The following is a 22270-nucleotide window of genomic DNA, read 5'->3' as shown; positions in this document are numbered from 1 at the left end:
CTCACCGTCTTTACCTAATTTAGAAAATTACTTTATATGGAGAAAGATTTAACACTGCTCTATGGAGGGGAAGAATAATGAATAAGTCTGTACCAAATCGCGCTGTCATCTGAAGATCTCCAAGTGCTTTCGAAAGGGTTGGAGAGAAATAATTGTTCTTCTCTTCCCTGGTTTTAGAAACTGAGGCATGGGATGAGAAAGCCAGAAAAGTGCAACTTTCCTGGCTAATTTTAGCCATTTGAAGTCCAGATCTAAGCACCTAAATAAATGACCTGATTTTAATAGACTGCTGGTCAAGTCTCCGGGGTAAAACCTGGAACAAGTCTGGTTCTGTAGATCTGCAAAGGTGGCCTGGGTCTGGGGAAGGAGCCTCCCTCCCTTAATTCGACACTGCTGCTGTGAGCCTTGCTAAGGTCTGGGAGCAGATGATGAAGCTAATGAGAGGGAATTTATCTGAATTTCTTTGAACTTAAGAAAAAAAAAAATCAAGAGTTTCTGTTTGGGGCAGCCTTGTGTTAGCCAGGTGAGTTCAGCGCCCTCGGAAGCGCTGGGAGATGGGGCTGGATCCCTCCGGGTCTGGAAAGCAAAAGCAGATCCAGACTTTCCAGCTGCGTTATCGCAGCCTGACCTCTGAAATTTATTTAGTAATAAATAGTGCAGATGGTGAAGGAAAAGATATCTGCATGCATCTCCTCAGATGGAGAGTTGGCTTTCGGCAGTGCATGGGCCATCTTCCTCCGCAGCAGGCGGCAAGGCTGAAGCGCTGCTCTCTGCTCCCCGTCCTGCTGCTGCCCCAGCCTGCTCCTGCTGCCCAAATTGTAACACAAAATCCCTTGAAAGGAAAATGCTATCTCGCTCGCCCAGCTGAGCAGTCTGCCAGGTCTCCAGGGTCGAGCTCGCTAGGAATAAGTGGTGAAACCCTTGCTGAAGTCAAGCTTTGAATTAGATGGGCTTAGCTGGGATCCTCAAGCTGAACGAGTTGGACATGGGGACAGACAGGGGCTGGGGGGTCACCCCAGGAGCTGCTTCCCAAATGCCTGCCCAGGCTGGGAAGCTGCTTCCCCAAACCCTGCAGCCAGCAGCGCAGGGGCAGCGGGGACACCTGGGGCGATGCTGTGACAGCCTGGCCCCAGGGAGGTGCCAGCAGACCTGTGGCAGGGTGGCGACGTGAGGACTGAGCAAAATACCTGTTTTCATCTTTAGCCTCCTTGAACAGGCCTGAACTCACCCATGCTCCTCTCTCTGGGCAAGAATAAATTATAATTTTAATTATGTGGATATGACACCAACCCCTCCTTTGTGATCAGGGTTTGTCTGTGAATTGAGATGAGCAAGAATTGCAATAAATGTTTCCTGGGACCAAGGGCTGGTCCTAGCTCCAGCACCTTCGTCTTCTCCTTTGCGTACCAGAGCTTGCAGAATTTCGGTTTTGTGCCTGGCTTGTCCTCCTACAAACCCCCCTCCCTCTGAAAAGGGATAGCTGGGCTGAGCATGTCCAGGGCTGGAAGATGCCCCCCAAGACTCCTCCATCCCAAATCCACGTTGCTTTGGGATGGAGCTCATGGGGTGAAGCACAAATCCAGCTCCTGTGATCGCTGCCGGTGCGGGCAACACACCTTGCCTTGCCTGACCGCCCAGTGCCAGCAGAGCCCTGGGGACCCGCGGTGCAGGCAGTGCGCTGGGTCACTATTTGCCCTCAGTGGGAGCAGGGCGCTGAGCACCCAGCAGTGCTGGCAGGGAAAGGCACCCCAGGCTTTTGCATTTTGCTTTCCACTTGCTGCCTGGTGGCCTCGTGCTTTTTTTTTTTCGCTCCCTCCCCATTTGAGTCGGTCTGTGGCGCGATCCCTGTGCCACGGTACCATGGGCATTGCTGGGAAGCAGGGGCCATCCCTGCGGAGGTGTGCGGCTGGGCTGCCTGGCCGTCCCGGTGCTGGGTGGGGAGCAGTTCCCCTCGCAGATGGCTGCTTTTGTGGGAGACCCACCTGCTTTTGCTGTCTTGTCACGTAGGGATGTTGCCTTCCCAGGGTGTCCACCATGCACCTTCTGGCCTGCTGGCACTCAGGGCAGGGGGAATCATGGCTGTGGCACAGATGGGATGGGAAAGGCCAGATCAGGGGAAAATGAATTAGGACATGCAGAAGTACCCTTGATCGGGACAGTAACCTCTAATCCGGCTCAGTTCTCCTTATTTACAGTTGCCGAGAGGGAAGGCAGGAGAAAAGCAGCCTGGCAAGATGCACAAAGCCGATCTCCTTCCCCCCAGCTGCTTTGCTCTCGCTAATGTATTTGCTGGCAGTGCTCGCTGTCCCCGGAGCATTTGAGCGCGGTCGGAGCAACTGTTCACAGCCAAAGGCAGGAGTGTTGGAGCAGGCACAGGGCTGGGAATGGCTGGGGGGGGCAACGGGAGCCCCCAGCCCCTCAGCACCAACTGCACATGGGGAAATGAAGTGCTGAGCTCTTCCCCGTCCCCTCCTTGGCTGGCAGAGCTGCCGGCGGGGGGAAACCTCGCAGCCGCTGCCCGCAGCGATGCCCCGGGTTCCGTGCTGTGGGCAGCACCCACAGGTGTTTCTGCCCATAGGACCGGGCTCAGGGAAGGGGCTCAGTGCCTGGGGTTCCCCTGGGCTGTCCTGCTTAGAAATATTCACAGAGAGGCCCCTGGGCTCTTTTTCTTTAGCTCAGCACTCAGAAGAGTGGGGCTATCTGAGAGCACTGTCCTGTACAGGGACCCAAGGAAGGAGAGGAACTCGATTTGGTTGCGCTTTGCAGTGTTGCAGAGGAGACCAAAATCACCCCCAAATCTCCTACGCCATAAACCGAGGCAGTTGACACCCCTGGTTGCAAGCAAGCGCTTCCCTCCTGAGCATCAAACACTCCCATAGCGTGCTGGACCTGCGCTGCCCGTGCTGCACTGGGGCAGCGGCACTCCCGCCGGCTGCTGCAGAACATTCTGGTATTTTTAATAAGGGTTGGTGCGGTCACTGCACTTGTTCTAGGCAAAAGCAATGAGAATTTTATGAGGTGTAAATGGATTGTGAGTGCCTGAAAGCATCCATGTCCCGCTCAGCTCTGTGCACGCGCGTGCTTCTGCACCTCCTCTCCTCAACCAAAGTATCTTGTCTCCTTGCAGGCTGAGAGAAAAGATAAATATTAGCACCGTGAGATGCTCTAATCTGAGTTTCTGTCTGTGTTGCTGCTATTGTGGTTAAAATCCCCTTCTTCTAGCTGCAAGATTTATTAGGGTCCAGTCTCCGGGGTTCGGAGGGAAACTGGAGCAGCTGTTAATAAGGGAGCAGTAATATCTAGAGCTCGTTTTAAAGCAATAATGGAATTAAGAAGAAGACAAACACAGATCAGTCCTGTGCCTGATGGCTTTATTTTCGGCTTCTTTCTTGCTTTTCACTTTATTAGTTAGAATTACAACATCCATTTTGCATTAGAGGGCAGATGATGAAATCACACGGGATCAGAGAGAGTTACCAGCGATGGGTTGAGATGGGGAAGTTGGAGCTTTCTCGACCATTTCAGAGAGCTTTTGCCGCGGATAACAGAAGTGAAAAGTGCAGGGGGAGCAGGGGACGGTGAGGCTGTGATGGAGAGGGAGACAGGACAGCGAAGGGCAAGAGCTGGAGCCTGCAGCCTCTTTAGCGAGGCTTGTAATATGTTATTAATGGAAAAGAAACTGCAATTTTTATTTTGTGGAAATTCTTTTGTTCCACATTAATTTTTAAAGCGCGCTTTGCTCCCATTACAGCCTCCTGCCGGAGCACGGTGCTGGCTGGGAGGAGCTGCCCTTTGAAAGGCTTTGGGGGGGGGGGCATGTTTGTGTCCGGGCTGGGGGAGCAGTGCAGGGCTCCAAGGTGCTTCCCCGGGGCTGGCATCCCAACCCCAGCGCTCCTGTTGCATATGCTGAGCATCACCCAGGCCCTGGAGTGGGGGACATGGAAGGTGCTGGGGCTGGGCTGCAGTGGGCTGTGTGCCTTCGTTAGGTGCTGGGGCTTGATGAGCGCTTGCCTACACATGGAGCACTTTCTTAATTAACTCCATGTGTGGAGACATGCGGATCCTGGAACAGGAACAAGGCACCCTTATTCCCCAATAAGCTTGTCCGCACATGGAGTAAATCAATAGCAGTTCATCAGGAGCAGCGCGCTGGCTGGAGATGCCGCCTAAGGATGAGTCACATCCAAAGACGGGGGAAAGAGGAAAAAAAAATATTTAAAAAATCTGAGATTTGAGGCCAGACCTGGGTCTTAGGAATGACCATCGTGTTTCTGGTGTGCCAAACCAAAAGGCTAGCTTTGTACCGTGTCCTCTCTCCTGCCTGGTAAGCCTTGCAAGTGGTTGGAGCTGAATTTTGCACTTTGAACCCATGCTGGTTGCATGCTGTGATGGGGGGTGGCTGAATATCGGGAGACTCTGTGACTTTTAAACTGGTTGTGGCTTGGTCCCCACTGGAAGCTCTGCAGCAAGCGGTGCTTGCCATGGGTTCCCAGTGAGGACTGATCGAATGGGCCGGGACCGACCAACTCCGAGGGCATTTGTGTTGCCAAAGGTTGTCCTTGTTTCTTTTCCAAAGTGAGCAAGGCTTGAGTGATGTGCAGGAGATGGGGAACTTGGGGGTTTTGGTGCATTTTTCATGAAGCTTTTGGGGAGATAAGAAGTGTTAAAAATCATTTGGTTTAAGGCTCTTGAAGTGGCCAAATGCTCTGGCTGGGGCTTTTCCAGAGCAGCCTGGGGTTGTGCCAGGACACAGCCGTGTGTGCAGCCAGATCCGGCCGCAGGAGCAGGGCTCACCTTGCTGCCAGGTCCAGATTTGGTCTAATAAAAGTTTTGGAGAGGAAAGGATGGAGAACTGCTTGTTGGGGTCTGAGCACCAGAGCATCTCCTGCCTCTGTCCCAGTCCCACAGTCACTGATGGTCACCAGCACCAAAAGTGCTCAGTCCTTTGGCAGGGCTTGCAGCAGGACACAGACCCTCAAAGTGACAATTTTTACCCAAATGGGTTCAAACCAAGCTCGTTCCCAGCTGTCTCAGCAAAGCTGAGATTTGGAAGGGATGGGACAATGGAGCTGCTGCAGCTGCTGGAGTCCCTCTCCCCTGTTTCTCTCCGACACTGAGCAGCTCCCAGGGCAGCAGGGGCCCAGTGCCCTCCGGGGCTTATTCTGCAGGAATAAATGAATGCAATAAATCTATTTTAAATGCCAGGTTATGACACCAGTGACTGGTACTGGAAGGCAGCAGTGGCTTGGTCCTCACTCTCCCTTTGTTGAGGTTTGGCTCTGATGGCATCGGGCTGTCAGTGCTGCCAGCACAGGGGAAGCTGCACAGGTCGGTCAGGCCCTTGCTGCTGTGCCTGAGCATCACGGATGACGTGCCATCCCTCTCTGAGCTTTCTGGCTTTTGTCAGCTGCTAATGAAGCCTGACACTAATTGAATGGGGTGTTTTGTGTTTAATAGGCTCCCACTTGAGTCCTGCCAGGTGGAGGGCACTGGTCAGATCCCTGCTGGTGGTACTGTGGGGTGGTTCCACCCATGGGTCTTCTGCACCCCCCAGCCCCGTGGGTGCTAACCGTGTGCTTGCAGACCTCTGCACCCTGGTGAGTTTGTCTACCAGATCCTCAGGAAGAAAAACTCCCTCGCTGGGTTAGCTGCGCTTTGGGATCCCTGGAGGGATCTGCAAATGCTGGGAGCAGGGTGAGAATCCTCAGCCAATGTCTGCTGGGTGCAGCAGTGCTGTGCCCTCTCCTGTCCCCTTCCCTGCCACCGCACACCCCCCCCCCCCCCCCCCAGCTCTGCTCTCCCTTCCTTCTCTGCAAGTAGACGTCAACATGCTGTCACTGAAGCTGAAAGCACCAAACTGGTGTGATGTGCGATGCTCCAAATGCCCAGAAAGCTCAGGAGCGCTGCCTGTGCTCTGCCTGTTGGGAAGGTGGGCAGCTCGCCTTGCTGCCAGGCATGCCTCCCTCTCCTCCTTGGTTTTCCTCTCCTGGAGGGGAGGCTGACCTGGCCTGTTTCCCCCCGTGAATGTTGGGATTGTGAAGAGCACAGACCTGGGCTACCTCCAGCAGCAACCATCCCTGTGCCGTCCCTGTGAGCAGATTCCACAGGATGCATTTAACTCTTATGAAAAAGCTATTTTTGGGGTTTTTTTGTGTGGTCTTTCCTAGGACTTATTTCTAATTTCCATCATGCAAGCCCCACTGTGGAGCCCCTGCCTGCTTCTTGGGGTTGTACATCTTCCCTCCATGTCTACCTGTGTTTTTTTGGGTGGTAGCAGCAGGCAGTGGGATGTAGCATGTGCAGGACATCACATCTGAGCTCAGCCCAAGATTCGGGCTGGTGTGTGTGAAGTGGGTCCTGCTTATAAGCTGGTCTTGCCCTGTTTTGAGCTGGGCTGCAGCTGGGTGGACATGCGAGGCTGGGAGGCATTTTGGGGTGGCATCTCCTACCGTGTCAATGCAAGCGCCGCAGCAGCGTGTGCTGAGCACTGTCCTGACCCTGTCTTCCTGCCTCTTCTTCCCTCCGCTGCCTCCCTCCTCTTCCTCCTCTGCCAGCAAAATGCTAATTCATGAGTTCCTAGCCATGGGTTTGCACGCAGGGAGCAATTAGCCCAAGCGCATGGGCAGGCACCAGGGAGCAAGCCTTGCCGGAGCCCCCCGCCTGCTCCAGCTCCCTCTCCCCACAATGGCTCATCCCTGGAGAGAGCAGCTTGCTGCGCCCAGTTGTTCCACAGAAACCCTGCGCCCGTGGCAGCTTTTAGTCGCCGCGGGATTTGGACGTGGTGTCAAGATGTTTCAGTTCAGGCGGACGAACGTTACTTGTAGGCACCTCGCGAGCTGAGTCAGGCACACCAGCACGGGTGCAGCTTGTGTCGAGCATCTCCCGGCGCAGTCATGAGCTGGCTGCTCTCTCCCTGCGTGCCATGGGCAGGAGCAACATCTTCCATGCAGGGGAAGAGGCAGTGGGTTGGGGGTGACAGTGGCCTTGACCTCCACTTCCCCACCTGCAAAATGACTTTCTTAACACTCATCCCTCTTGTGAAAGCTCTGTGTTACTTACACAGAAAAAAACTTTTTTTTTTTTCAATCATAGACCTCAAAATCTGAAGCATGTAAGATGGTGCCTGTCTAATTAAGTACTTAACCTGCACCAAAATATTGTGCTTTACATTGGTGGGTTTTTTTTAGAAAGGAAATGTTGGCTCTGTTTCTGAGTGAAACACTGAATCAGGCCAGTTGGAAAATCATTATTATATTCAGATTTTGTAAACATGATTTCTTTAATATTTTTTCCCCTCAACTTGAAGCCAGGTAAGTAAACATACACAAAAATTTATGGGTAGTTTGAGTGACCCCAAAGCTGTATGTCTTTAACAAAGCTTTGCATGGAAAGTTACACCCAGCATTGGGGAATGCAAACCATCAAGTGGAAGGGGCCTGGTTCTGTGGTGGTAGGGCACAGCTCCCGCTGGCACCCGGGGAAGGGCTTGCCCAGAAGAGGCTGTCGTCTTGGTGGTCATCCTTTTTATCACAGCAGCTCGGGCATTGCCCTGAGAAGCTCCTGGGAAACCTCTGGCTGGTGTCCCCAGGTCAGGGCAGGAGACTGGTGCCAGTGGAGGGGAAGGGGGGAGGTGTGGGGGCATAGGGTCTGTGCCCCCCGAACTGCTTTAACTGGTGTTAAGCTGCTTGCAGCCTTCAGAAGCAGCGGTACTGGCCCTTCTGCCCTGTCTTAGTCTGTAGGGTTAAAGTGATGCTGGGTTTGTCCTTGGATTTGTCCTCTGAGCTTTTTGTGAGGCTTGGCCAGGTTTCCTCAGGGGCTTTGAGCTCGTACCCTTCTGCAATTCAAATCCGGGGCTGGGGACAAGAAGGGCCCAGCTGCAGCAGATGTGGCTGGGAACTGGGTGCTTTCGGCTCATCCTGGAGCTGGTGCAGCCAGGAATCACGCTGTGTCTGCCCCTTCTCTCCCCTTTTCCTCTGCTGAGCCCCAAGCTGCCCATTTGTAGAGTGCAAACGGACAAAACACTGAGTCTGAGCTTCTCTAAAGCCTTGGAATGTGTTTGCCTCGGCACAGTGGACATGCTCCCCTGCTTGGTGGGAGAGGGCAGACTGGGGCTGGTTTGAGGTGTCCCCATGCCTGTGCGCTTTCTTGGAGACCTTGGTAATGACTTTGTGGGTCTGGCAGCTGCGGGGTCTGCTGGGCGAGGACTGTGCCGTGCCGCAGGGTGGGATGCTGCGCCGCTGCGGGAGGGTTCACTCCGGCACATCCCTCCTGCCCCACTTTCCCTGTCTCTCAACTCCCGCCCGTGAGCATCCCTCGCCCGGGTGTCTGCAGATGGACGGGAATGGGCTGTGGGAGAGGCGCGGGGGTAGAAACCGGTCGTGCATCTCGGATGGAGATGGAGCTGATTTGTTTAGCTCGCTCGCATCCCAGCTCCTCACTAGCAGCTCTTCCCTCCGAGGTTTCCCCTGGCCCTCTGTCAGCAGAGGGAATTCCCTCTCCTCTGCCCAAGCTCCAGCTGCAGCTGGGATCGCTGCGGCAAACGCCAGGATGGGCTGTAATTGCCGCCTGTCCGGGGGCTCGCTGGGTTTTGTGGTCCTCGCTTGGTTACCATGTCTCAGTGCCATCCTGCCACCTGCTTGTTCGGACAATTAGGAAAGCACTGAATTAATCAGTGGCTGCTGTTGACCCTGCAGAGCTGTCCCATCTCCCGTGCTCCCCACTGCAGCTGCTGACAGCCCCTGCCCCAGATGAATCTTTCATGCACTCACCTTGTGTATAATTAGTAGGCTGGGATTGGGTTCGAGCTTGTGCTGGGGGCTCGGGGGGATGAGGGGGCTGCATCCCCCAGTGAGATGGGGCTGGGGGGGAGGGAGTGATCCCCAGGAGAGAGGGGCGCGGAGGGAAGCAGGGAGCCCAGATCACCTGTGCCGGGCAGGGTGCTGATGTTTGCAGTGAATATTTTGACTCGGCAGGGATGGGAGCAGGATATTCCTGGCCAAGGGGGATTAACTCAGCAGTGGTGGGAGCAGAGAGCCCGTTGAGGCTTCCTGGAGCATGTCAGGGATCGTAAGGCAAAGTGGAGGAGCTGCCAAGACAATTAGCACAGGCTTGTTCTCACCAGCCCGTCCCTGGGTTGCAGCAGGCTATAATCAGCCTGCCGCTTCCCCAGCTTTATTAATACATTGATTTTTTGGGGGTTTTGGCTCCGCGCGGTACGGTGCCTGCCAGCCAAGCCTCTGCAGAGAGAGAGGGGGTTCGAGGTGGTGTGTCTCTGGGCATGGCAATGTCTCATTTTGGAAGCTGTTTGGGCTTCTTCCTTGGGGACCGATGGAGGAGGAGGAGGAGAGACATCCCCTCCATCTGTGCGCTGCCCTAGGAAGGGATTTAAATCACAGGCTCGTGAAAAAGAGGAAATGTGCCTGTTTTGCTCAGGCTTTGAAGCCTGCAGGAGCCTCCCGGAGATGCACCCTTTCCCCGTTCGGGGAGGTATGGCTCGGAGATCTCCTGCCCTGGCCATGGGGGCAAGTGCTGTCTGCCAGCGCTGGAGCGGGCTCGCTGCTCTGTGGCCTCCGTCCTGGGTGGCTTCTGGGGCTTGGGTGGCTGTGAGGACCCGGCTGCCCTCCTGCAGCTCCCAGGTGAGCGCAGGGAGGAGGTTTCTGTGCCCGGCGTGGGTAGCCTGGTCCCTCACCTGCCCTCAGCTTCAGCAGTAAAGTATGAGAGATGCCCTCCAAGGAAACAGTTGAATATAAAAATACAAATAAATAAACATAGATGCAAAATTTTCATTTATATATGTATATATATAAGTTTAGGGCAAGTTTTATCCTGGTCCACCTTCCCATGTATCTGGGATCTCCTCCTCTCTGCCCTGCCCTGTCATTCTTTCCCAGTTTGGTGTGAACCTGCCTGAGCAGCGCAGCATCCCTGGCACAGCAGCACCGCTGCCACATGTGTGGTCATGCAGAGCCATCTCTTCCATTCCTTCATTTCACCAACTGTTACATAAATCCGCTTTTATACTGAACTTGTGGACGTCACTGAAGCTCTGTCCATACCCGTAACATCACTGTTTCCATGGGAACCAGCGTACTTCCAAGGGGGAAAAAGTAGAAGGAGACTAAAAAAAGGACAAAGAAGGAACAAAATAAGACAAATACATGACATATCCCAACAATGTGTCGGTGTAGGGTGTTACAAAGATTTAACTGCAACTTGTTTAGGAAGCCTTGCATAACGGTTTTGGTCTTGAGTAATGCAGGAAGCTGAGCCAGGGATGGTAGAAACTTAATAGTATCCCAAATACCTTGAGTGCCTTAGTGAGAGAGAGGAGTCTCTGGCAGCTCTGCACGAGGTGCCGCTCTGTGTGAGCATGAAGGGAAGATGTATCTGCCCATGCTGCAGCATTTACCTGGGTTTCTGTGGGTTTTCCTCCATCCTGGACTACGGCTGGGGCTGAGCATCATGAGGGGGTTGCACCACTGGGTGATGTGGAGCCATCCTGGTGAGCAGCCAGCACCGCCACTCTTTTGCTCCGCTGAGCTTTATGGTCAGGTCCTATTAAGGGACAGTTTACAGTGAATGAGTTTAAATATATATATATTTGGGGGCTAAGTGTCTATCCACTATGCGCTTCATAAGGTGTGATGGGAGAAAATGTCTTAAATACATTATTGAGCACCAGCAATGGCTTTGGTATATTCAGTGCATTTTAACTGGTAACCTCGGGTCCCTCCTGCAGAGGAGGAGTCCATTAGGAAGGATTTTAGTGCTCACAACAACATTTTTGTTAATGCCACGTGTGAGCTGCTGGGAGGGAGCAGGTCCTGCCATGGGAGGCGATGGCTGGTGCGGAGGCTGAGCTGGAAGCTGCGAGTGATGGGTCCAGGAGGAGGATGGGACAGGCACGTGTGTGCCAGGGCACGCTCCCACCTCTGCAGCCCACCTCGATGGGGCGACTGGGAGGAGAGCCTGTCCCTGAGCTGCCCAAATGGCAGCAGAAGGTGCTAAACCAGTAGGAGAGGGAAGTTGGGGGGGGTCCCTCTGTTCTAGCAATCAGCTGGTGAAGTAGCTGGCGAGCTCCAGCCCTGTGGGGCTTTCATCCCGACCCATCCTGCTCGCCCAGGGGCTGGGGGCCACACACTGGCCCTGCCCTTCGCACAGGTCCATTTTTGGGCTGGTTTTTTTGGTCTCTGCTCTATGATGTCAAGACAGGCATGAGGAAGAAGGAAGGACTGGGATGAGAAGCCAAACTAAAATCAGCCTAAAGTGTTCTTGCTTGGGGTTTTTTTTGTGTGTGTGTTTTGTTTTATTAAAGCACCCATCCTCACAGATGCTGGTCCCAAGGCCAGGCTGCCAGCAGCTGAGCCCTCCCAGCTCAGGAGTTAATTGGAAGTGATATGCGGGGCTTTTCTTAAAAGCTCCAGCTCCTGAAGTTTGGAGATTATGCAAGACACTCACTCAGCTTGCAGGATTTTTTTTTTTTTTAGCTTCTTTTTTTTCCTCTCTTTAAGTAATAAGTTTTTAAACCCTTTTGGTTGTGGAAAAAAACCCGTAAAGTACAAATCTAAAAGGTTATGGGGAAACAATTCCAAAACAGTAAGACAAATAAGAACCTCATCAGGATTTTTTTTTTTCACAAAACATTTTTTTTCATGAAGCTTCATCTCCTCTAAATACAGCATCGTTCTTTGCTTCATCACCTGTGCGGCTGAGCAGGGTTCCTCCGCACTGCTGAGCAAATCCTCCATCCCCCTTAAGAGGTGGCTGTGTTGTGAGGCAGAGGAGAGCATCTATTGCCTGCAGCCAACAGTGCGGTTTTTACATCTTTGGGAGAAAAACGATGATTAAAGTGATTACTCCCCCAAATCCCCATTTTCCTCTACTTTGGGGCTTTACAGTCGCCGTTGTGTGGTACGGGTCCTTTGGGGACTGTTGTGCGGCCGTGGCCCCATGATCCCATGGGGATGGGAGCAGAGTGTGGTGTTTCACGGCAGAGGGAAGCAGCTGCTGGTGCATCCCCCTGAACATCTGTGAGAGAGAATGAATTAGAGGTGAAACTTCCAAAAAACACTGGCATGAATAATTGCCCTGTTTTGGTTTCCCAGGTTTAATTGTGAAGCTGCATGAATTAAAATTACCTCCTGGGTCTGTCTGCACTGTGAGAAGCAGTTGCAAAGAGCTGCAGAGCAGTGACGAGGCAGGGATGCTCCCTGCCTGGCTTTTTCCCGGCTCAGAGTCTGCAGCCAGGGATATACCAGGCTCAGTGGGGTCACACTGGCTCCCAGCAGCGTGTCCTCGGGCTGCCAGGTGTGGTGACCTGGGACGGGGCAGGCACTGGGCATGCCATGGAAATGCTCTCGGAGCAGTGTTTGGATTTTTAAACCCCTTTTCTGCAGCCCCACTGGAGGAACGTCTCTTGGTTTTGCTTTCCAGGAATGCCCTGGCGATTGGACTCGCCTGGCATGAATCCCTGCGGACGGCAGGGCAGGAGGCACACGCTCCATCACACGTGAGCGTGCCGGGGGCTGCCGTGCCCGCAGTGGGTTATCCACCCTGCCAGGAAAAAGCAGTTTTGCTGCCGGTGCGGTGCTGCGGTGCTGCGGGAAGGGCTGTAAACCTGCGGCGTCTCCCCTGCTTCATCCCGCTCTTGTGTTCTCCAGAGGGAGGGGAGGTACCACACCTGGAAAATCACCTGGGAGGGCAAACCCGTGGGGTAGAGACTGTGTCAGGATCACACTGGGGGCAGATCTCTGCCAGCACTTGGCTGCAAGCTGGGGAAGTGGATTCACTGGGTAAAGATGCTCTGAGAGCACCTCTGGCATGCGGCATCCAAGGGGATGCAACTGTTTCCTGCAAATGCTAAAAGCAGAACATGGGTGCTGGCTTTGCTTTCAAAGGAATGTGGTAGGAAAAAGTCCAGTTGAGTGTCTAGGATTGTGGTGGGAATCCTATAACCTTTCAACTGGGCATGACATGAAGAACCTTTTCCTGTTGGCCTGGTGCAGTCAGAGGTAAAGCCGGGAAGGGGTTATTATTTCCATCCATGAGGCAGATTAATTCTGAAGACTTTTAACTTCACTTGCAAACAGCCTGAATTAATGTTTTAGGATTTTAGTCCCTGCCTCCTCCCACCCCCTCAAAGGCCAGACCCTGGAAGTCCCATTATGCTCCTGTCAAAGGGGCTATTTCTGGAATTGATGATATGAATGAAGCCTAAAACTCTGCTCTCATTAACGTCTGCAGCTTATCCCAGTGTCACTCCTAAGCTGGTGGGACTCAGTGACACTGCAGGGGAAGGCTGTCATTTCAACCCAATTTTCACATCACATTTGCACAAAAATTTCCAGGCCTCGCCAGCGCTTTCGGCACATTTGTCAAATACCAGCCGCTGTCCCGGCGAGCAAAAGCTTTGCCCGGTGCGAAAGAACTGGCTGCGGGTGGTGATGGGGGACCCGATCGTGGCCATGGCCATGGCCTGTGGGTCCGAATGACCTCTCCTTGCCCTAGAAAACAGGCAGGAGAGCAGAGCTGAGGTGTCACCGGGCTGGATCCAGGCAGCTTGATGCGTTTCTGTGGCTGGGTTTTGTTGCAGGATACAAGCTTGCAGCCCCCAGTGCTGCAGGGCTGCACCCTGGTCCCCACATTGCTTGCAGAGCCCTACTCCCCATCATGCTGGCTGTGCTTTCAGGGGGTCCTGCCCCATCTCCCAGCGATGGCAGGATGGCAGCATGATGCCTTGGAGCTGCTGCTTTGCTGGAGCACCGCTGCTGCTTAGGGAGAGCTGGAGGGGGTCAGGGAAGGAGCAGAGGAGAGGGGGGGATGCAGGGAAGGAGAGGGGGAACAGCAGAAGCCGCGTGGGAGTAGCAGAGCACCAAGGGAAGAAATAAATTGTAATCCCATGGAAGAGTGCGTGTCCCTCTTCCACACCTGGCTTGGCTGTCAGCGTGGGTGCCCAAACTCCCAGGGACGGGTCCACCATCTCTGGGGACAGGCGATGCTGCGGCACAGTGGTGCCCAGCCTCCCCAGTTCCAAGCTGCAGAGCGCACTAGGAGCGGGGTGTGTGCTCTGGCTCAGCAGAGAGAGCCCGGGCTGCTGATGGACCGAGCATCACACCTGCCACCCTCTTGGTTGCTGCTGCCTTCGAGAAGCAGCTTCCCATTTAATTCACTTGCTGGTGTATTTGATCCAAACTTCTGCAACCAAATCATAGCAAGCATAATGCAATATCTTTCTCTTTTAATTATATTAAGCGGGGTAGTGCTGGCTAATTGAATCTGGGGCTCTTGCCTCTTAATTAGGAAAGGTCAGGCTCTGCTGGGCACAGGCAGGTAACACGGGGATCACTCGTGGGAAGGGGCTGAGGGCTCTCGCTCTATGCAAAGGCTCCTGTTCATAACAAGTGAGAGGCTTCTGGATATCGTCCTTTATTTTTTGTGCTCTTCATCCTACAAATTTTAAGGGTCAGGTTACAACAAAAGCGTTGCTGGCTATTTCTGTGTGTCAGAAAGAGATTTTTTTTTAATTGAAAAGAATCTGTGAGCATTTTGGCTGGCTGTCTTGAGCAAGATGATGGTAAAAATGTGGATTTTTAAGAATGAGCTGGGGCAAGCAGGTGGCCCTGAAAAGTGGGGACTCTGACACCTGTGGGTGGAACAGATGGGGTGATTACCTGCTGTGTGAGGACGAGCCCCATTGATAATTTCTTTTAAACATCAGCCCTATGCATCCCACCTGCTTGGCACGAGGAGAGGGCAGGACCCCCAGGACCTGCTCTGCTGGCAGCAAATATTTATCTCGTGCAATGTGGAGTGGGGAGGTGGCACTGCCACTGCCTCTAGCCCTGAGCGTTTGGCTCCTCGCCCTTGCTTCAGCTGCTGGCTGAGGACCAGCACTGTTGTCTCTGGTGCTTCCCAAAGCCCCTTTGCCCCTTCACTGCCCACGCAGCAGTAGCGAGCGGCATTCAATAAAGCACCTTCTGCTTTTGCTAATTGAAGAGTTTCCCTTTGTCAGCCTCTCAGCTCAAAGGAGGGTTGGTACAAAGCCATAGCCATCAGCACTTTGTGTGCCTCTGAAAATCCCATTAGCAGAAGAAAGAGCTTGAAGTTTCATTCAGCTGGAAAAAAAAAGTAGGCAAAAAAATAAAATGCCACCCCCCAACCTTCTGATCTATCAGCTGCACATTAACATATGGCCCTCAGCACTGTGGGGGTCCCTGTCCTGGGAATATTTAATCAGGGTGATGTGTTATATTGGACTGAAATGTATTTGCTGGAGGGAGTGATATGCTGATAAGTGGGTCTGCTGTTAAAGCTGGGGAAAAGAAACTGCCATCAGCAAATAAAATCCCCTCCAGCTCTCCAGGTTCCCCTCTTTGCCAGGCTGTTCTCCTGCCTGCAAGATGTTTGCTCCTGCAAGGGGAATTGGGGTGTGGGGACGGCAGGGACCAGACCTGGGCCGGGGGCATGGACAGAGCTGAGGGGGATGGGGTGGGGGGTGTTCGGCATCACCTCGCTGGGGAGGGCAGCGGGGGGGGCCGTGCCTGTGCCAGCACCTGTGCCAGGCTGGGGGGTACTGGGGCTTTTTGCAGCAGGGGGTTTGGGCAAGCTGGGGCTGCTGCCCGCCTGCAGTGGGGGGACTCACCGGTGGATGTGGATCTGGCACTGGTCCCCACATCTCCCTCCCGCTGCACCTCGCACCCCATGTACAGCACGTGGCGTCTCAGGGGGCTGCGCTCACCTGGCTGCCCTCTGCTTGCAATTAGTCACTGATGCCAGTGTCCGCACGCTAATGAGCATGGAGGGGCACTCACGGCTTTGCTGTCTGTGGCATGCTGGAGGAGGATGGGGAGGGGGCCCTTGGTGCCATCCTGTGCTGTTCCTCCCCTTTCAGCCACCCCTCAGCCACATGCGCTGGACACGGGGTTGTGGTGAGCTTGGATCTTGCTCAGCTGCCCTGGGTGGGCGTTAGGGCTGCTTGGGGTCTTGGAGAGGGAGGAGCAGAGATCAGGGTGGTTCCAAGCAGATGAACATCATTGTTGCATGCCCGTCTCAGCTTGCTCAGGAGCTTGCGGTCTCCAGCCAGCACCAAGCAGCTGCCCGCTGTGGCAACAGCATCACCCAGGTCCCTTGCCCAGCTGAGACGGAGCCCAGGGAGGAGAGCCAGGCCCAGTGCAGGGTTTTCTCCACCACCACAAAAGTATCTGCATAAGGCTTTGCCTATCTGGGGAAGCATCCATCTGTCTCTGCAGTTTTTGACCCAACCAAGCAGGCTATTCCCGAGCCTCCTTGCTTCACTGCTGGGTATCTCACACAGCCCTCGCAAGCACACGCTTCTTCTGTTACTTGTTTGGGATCTTACAGGTTTTTTTTTTTTTTGTAATTCTTTATGTTCTCAAGGGCTTTGCAGTTCCTTGCTGGCAGAGCTGTGGGCATGGCTGACTCTGCAGAGGGATGCTTCCCAGCCCCCCAAGGCAGGGAATGCTGGCAGATCCCCCGCAGTGGCTGCCCCCTCCTCCAGCTGCCCTCCACGCCTGCCCCCACAGGACTATATTTGGGATAAATATTCTAGTCCACAGCCCCAACCTGACAGTTGGAATGTCTATCCCGATACCTTGTAAACATTTCTTCCGATTAAAAGATCCAGATTGCTGACGACCAAACCGTGACTCAGCCCCATGTGATTTCCCAGGAATTCACCCAGGATGGGTGGCAGGAGCTGCCAGCTCCAGCCCCGCGTGCCCGGCGGGGAGGCACCTGCTGATTCATCCTCACCTTCTTCTTCCCCAGCCAGATAACGCTACAGCACGGGCTCCCAAACACCACCCGCTACCGCGTTGCAGCGAAAGCTCTTGTCTGGCAAGGGCCACGCTTATTTTCCTAGAGCCTGGAAGCTGCTGCCTGCGCCCAGGCGGGAGCGTGGCCCCGGCTGCCTGCCGGTTGTGGCAGTCGATGGGGTGTTTTCTGTGCTAGGCTGGAGGATAACCCCGGTGCCACATTGCACTGGCTTCTCTGTTTCACATCTCTGTGCCCCAGGCAGTCAGGAGCTGGCTAGAAATGCCTCCTGGAAGGATGCAGGAATTGGGTACCAGGTTTGAACCATCCCTACGAGGATTTGCTGCAGTAGCACGCTTTATTCTGCCCCAAAAGTAACAACATCCTATCTGTCCCGGCAACTCAGGTCTTTAAAATCACTCCAAGAGGCAGCAGTCAGGGTAGGGTATGGGCTCTGCTGGCCTTCACACTCTTAAAGGTTTTTAGGCAGTTGGTTAATGGCTTTGACAGTCTTAATTTGGACTGGGAATGAAAAATTCAAGCAATGACTTAAGGGAAACGCCCCTGGGATAAGCTGTGACATGGTTAATAGAAAATTGTAATGTTGTTAAAGTGCTTTTCCGTAAAATGCCAGGAGAGGAAATTAACGGTGTGATTCCGCCCCCCCCCCCCATCCTAAAACCTGATATCGTTCTCTTAATCTAATTTTTTAATCCATCACACCAGCACTCAGCACTCTTGCCATGCAACTTCCATTTTATAGCGGTTTTCCCATTAGCTATAGCCACTGATGTCAGCGTGGGGAGAACACGCTGTCGGTGTGCCGTGCAGGTATCTAAACAGCGGGCAGGCTTTCCGTGCAAAACCAGATAAAGCCTAACCTAGAGAAGCTGGCGTGCGCGCGTCTTTCCTCGAAGACCCGCACAACCTCTCTGATTCAGTGGTGGCTGCTCGCGGATGCTTGCCGGGGTCCATTGCTTCCTTGACAGGGTGCTGCGCAGGTGGTTCGAGAGGGTGAGCATGCTGGTCATCCTGCTCAACTGCGTGACGCTGGGCATGTTCCACCCCTGTGAGGACATCGCCTGTGACTCGCCGCGCTGCAGGATCCTCCAGGTATGGCCTGGCCACTGCTTTTAGCCTTATGGTGGCCCCGGGATGAGGTGGGGTGGGAAGGACCAAGCTGTGGCACAGCTGGCTCCAGCTGTGGCAGGGGTGGCTTCATGCCCAGGGATGGCTAGGTCCTGCTGTCCCACCGGCACGTAACGGGTGCTGGGTTTGGTGCTCGGATGTGAACACACAGTGTCATCAGGCAAAGCTGCTGCCAGGCTGTGCCACCCCAGCATAGCCAAGGCTGGCTTTGGGCGCTCAGGGAGAGCTAGCCATCTAGTCTATAGCGAAGGCAGAGCCCAGAATGTCCTGGTCCCTTTATCCTAGCACAGTGGGTGCTCCTGGCCAGTCTGGGTTGGGGGAAGACACAACACTGCTTCTGCCCAGGTGTTATAACTGGCACAAGAGGAGACCTTGCTGGACCCCGGTCTCTAATTCCCTCCGCCGGTGTGAGCGTGCAGAGATGCAGGAGCATCCCTCCTCCCTTCCTTTCTTTTGCAGAGCTTTGACGATTTCATCTTTGCCTTCTTTGCTGTGGAAATGATCATCAAGATGATTGCACTGGGGATTTTTGGGAAGAAATGCTATCTGGGAGACACGTGGAACCGCCTGGACTTCTTCATCGTCATCGCAGGGTAAGCCTGGCATGGCGGGTCCCCCTCTTCCCGTGTCTGTCTGTTGTTATTTGTGGCACCACCTGGCAAGCAGTGGATTCAGGGGAGCAGCTGGGGGCTTGCTGGGCATCGCTGCGGTCGGCATTATCCATCGTGGCTCCGCAGTGGCGATCACCACCCGGACTGCAGCAGTCCTTCCAGTCCTCCCTAAAGCTTGTGGGAAAGCTGACAGTCAACTCATGGAGAGAGCAGGGCAGGGCGACAAAAGCTGTTTGCAGTGGATTTTGGCCAGCCTGTGCTCTGGGGGAACCTCACTGAGCACTGGGCTCGGCTCTTCTCCCTCCAGCCCTGCTGGCGGTTTCGGTTTCCATCGGGCAAGGTGGCGGTGGAGCGGGCGGCTGAGAGCATGGAGTGGCGTGCCAGGCACGATAGTTCACTGAAATGTGCATGATTGCCCTCATTATTTTACTTTTTTTTTTCTTTTGAGGGAAAGCGACCAAGTTCGCTTTTTTGAGTGTTTTCGTTTCAGAGGCACCTGGTTTGAATTAAAGGCTCTTCCAGCACCCGAGAGTCTCCTGGCGGAGGCTGGAAATCCACATGAAAAGTCCCTGGCCCCTGGCCAGTGAGCTGAATTTCTTTGACACACAAATCGCTCACCGGCCCTCGCCTCCCCTCCCCGCTCCAAGAGCCCAAAGACGTTTGAGAAAACTGTTTTTTTCTTCTTTTGACAGAGCTAGAGATCAAATTTTCTGGTTTTTCCTGGAAAGGAGCAGGGGACCCTCCCAGCTTGGCTGGGCTGTACCTGGCATGGGTTTGGTGTGCCCCAAGAAGGGGCAACACCTTGGTGGGCTTTGCTTATGGTCTGTCACTGGCCCCATGGGGTCATTCATGGCACACACCTCTGCCAGGCAGCTGGGAGAGCCAAAACAGTGGCCAGTAAAACCAGTAACGAGATTCCAGGTCTCCTAGTGCATATTTGGTCTAGGAAACTCATTGCCACAGCGTGCTGCAGAGGCCAAAAGATGTAGTGAGGCTCAAGACCCAGACTGGAGGCAGAGATGGAGGGCAGAAAGGCCAAGAGCTGTAACTGTCCCCATAAATCCATCTTTTGCAGGAGGTTACAACCTCTTGCTTCCCAGCTGCACCAGGCTCTGGCTCCTTGGGTTAGGAGAGGGCTCAAAGTTTCCTTCTGAAGTGTCTGAGCAACATTAGGGGCTGCAGTGATGGGATGTTGGACAAGGTGGGACTGTGGGCACGATCGGCTCTGGTAGGGTTGCAAACATCAGCAGTACAGCCAAGGACTGGAGCCTGCTAAAGCCACCCTGTGTATTCTTTATTTCTGCTTCTTCTTTATTTCTTATGCTGGAATTAAGTGTGGTGAAGAACCAGACCCAAGCGAGGCAAGACATGCCACCTGGGGAGGCTTGGGGGGATGTTGTGTTGGGTGCTGGGCTGCTTCCAGCTCTGCCACCCCGGGGTGCTGCTGCATTCTCCTCCCAGCCCAGTCCTGACCTTCCCTGTTGAGCTTGCAAGGTCTTTGGAGCTGGAGTTATCCTTGATGTGCCTCTATGGAGACCCCACCATGATGGGACCCCCGTGTAGAGGGACATCAGCAGAGGCTGTCCTAATTCCTATGCCAAAGTATAGCGGCACTTTGCTTAAGCAAGTGTCCAATCTCCTGCCCCCTACTGCACCTGGGTGGGCGTTTGGGTGTGTGAGAGCTGCCTCCTTGGATCCAGCAGAGCGCAGGCAGCAGCACCGACCTCCCCTCGGGATCAGCTGCCTTCCCACACCCCCGATGCACCGAGGCATTAGTTCGTGGCAGGGGTTCCGCAGCCTTGCAGCCTGACTGCTCCCATGACTCCTGCCAGGTTGCCTTTGCCTCTCGTTAAATGATGAGTCTTTCCTTCATCTGCATCAAGTGTTCCCATCTGGGCCCCATCAAAACCAATTCAGCTGACAAAGGATCGAACTGAATTTAAATACAAAGCGGAGCCTCTCCTCCCCCAGCGCCCACTTTTCCTGCTGCCTTTCATGCCCTTGCACTCTCCTCCAGCCCTCACCCACCCATCCCGGAGCGCTGCATCCTGCTGACAGCATCGCTGCCATCCTGGAGGGTCCCTCAGCCATCCCCAGCAGCACCGAGTGCCAGGGAAAGCTGAAGGGGCTGCAGGAGCCAGCCACTGCTGTAGCAGAGGAAAAAAATCAGGTATCCAAGCCTTTTACTAGACTCAAGGTGTAATATAAAGCACTGTAATGATTAGCGAAAAAAGCACTGCAGTGTCCAGTCTCAGCAGAGGGCAACTCCTCCGGTATTCCCTGAGTGCAGCTCTGTGTTCCCACATGGGGCAAATTACCTCGATGAACATCCAGACCATGGTGCTGGCAGCAGAGCGTGGGAGCAAGGGGTGAGCTGAGCTCAACATGAAGGTATCTTACATCTGAGCAGGTGCGTGATGTTGGGAATGGGGCCAGAGCTGCTCTGTGGTCCTGGAGGAGAGCGTGTGCCAGGGCGATCTGTAAATCCCTGCTGTACTTGCTAGATACCCGACAGTGTGTGTCGCATTTTTATGTAGGTCTCATGTAAGGGCTTCAGTCAGGTTCCCCAGTGAAATGACAGGGGCAGAGACTCCCAAACTGACATTTTCCCACTGTCAGCACTGGAAGAAGCAGCTCTGCTTCTGCCTTCCCATTTTTTTCCTCCCCTTTTTGTGCAAAATGTGGGAGGAGGGAAGCAGTAGTGCAGCATGGGCGCCTCGGTGCCCGACAGGTCCCTGGGCTTCTGCTCTGCTGCTTTCCCTGCTGCTCCCCTTCCCATGGACTGCAGAAAGTGATGGCAGGGAGAGAGGAGAAGCAGCAAACAGCATCTGTGGGGCATCGGGTGGGGAAGGCATGTCATGCCGGGGGGCACGTGGGATGTGCTGCATGCTCCCATGGGCACACCATCCATAGAAACCCTTCCCAACCACCACCAGTCTAGGAAAGGCTTCCAAAAAAACACCCTGAACTTGTAGTATTTCATCCTCCCCATTCCCTGAGAAGTTTCTGAACACAACAGAGGGTAACGTTGCAGAGCATGTTAACATTTTGTGGGTGTTTGCCCCAAAATCTGCCACTTGCAGAGGGCTGGGAGAGCCGCCTGGGTGCCGTGCTCGCTCCAGCCGTGCTGCTGGCCACTGCTGTGGCATGCCATTAAGTACTTCTCAGCTCTGTTAAACTGTCCAGACCAATCTCATGAGCTCATGGAGAGTAAATGACTTCTTTGTGACAATGTAATGCAATTAGCGCTAATTGTAGAGTGTGTAATGTCTGCAACACATCTCTGTAATTACAGTAAAACTTGCTGGAGATGAGAGTAGCGCTGTATTATCAAAACTCAGCTTGGTGAGACATGGCTTTGGCTGTAGGTTACGGAGTTGCATGGGGAAAAGAGAAGAGAAAAAGTGATGAATGGCATAATTATGTGGCGTTGTTTTAAAGGAGAGGATTTGGGGAGTTCGCTTTTAAGAGAACACTTGAAGGTTAACAGGCATTGCGTGCCAGCTCTTGCCCTCTAATGACAATTCAATACAATTTCGACCTCTCCCAGTGTAAGACGCAGATGTATTGAGGATGAATGCTTGTTTATATCCAAAAATATGCAGAAGTGTTTACAGTTTTGTGCTGACCGAGGCTTGGGCTGGTAACCGGAGCTGTGGGATGGAGACGTGCCCTGGCTTACCGTCTCCCTGGCCACTCCAGGACCCAGCACCTGCTCTGCCTCCCCCTCCTCCGGGCAG

At 53.9% G+C, this 22270-nt stretch overlaps 1 protein-coding gene across 17 annotated transcripts in view; it reads left to right on the top strand.

Annotated features, from left to right (window-relative positions):
• The window catches only part of CACNA1G (calcium voltage-gated channel subunit alpha1 G), a 153630-nt gene that overhangs the window by 29983 nt on the left and 101377 nt on the right, over positions 1-22270 (top strand). For all 17 annotated transcript variants that reach the window (XR_008822444.1, XR_008822446.1, XR_008822447.1 and 14 more), the window contains exons 2-3: positions 17772-17883; positions 18379-18512. Coding sequence is in view for 13 of the 17 variants with exons in the window: in XM_056342265.1 (XP_056198240.1) it covers positions 17772-17883; positions 18379-18512 (246 nt within the window). In the remaining 4 variants the exon portion in view is untranslated. The remainder of the gene's footprint in view (positions 1-17771; positions 17884-18378; positions 18513-22270) is intronic.

The sequence above is a fragment of the Falco biarmicus genome, chromosome 1, assembly GCF_023638135.1.
Source record: "Falco biarmicus isolate bFalBia1 chromosome 1, bFalBia1.pri, whole genome shotgun sequence".
Classification (NCBI taxonomy): domain Eukaryota; kingdom Metazoa; phylum Chordata; class Aves; order Falconiformes; family Falconidae; genus Falco; species Falco biarmicus.
The sequence above is the reverse complement of the archived record's forward strand: the minus strand, read 5'-3'. Positions and strand labels throughout refer to the sequence as shown.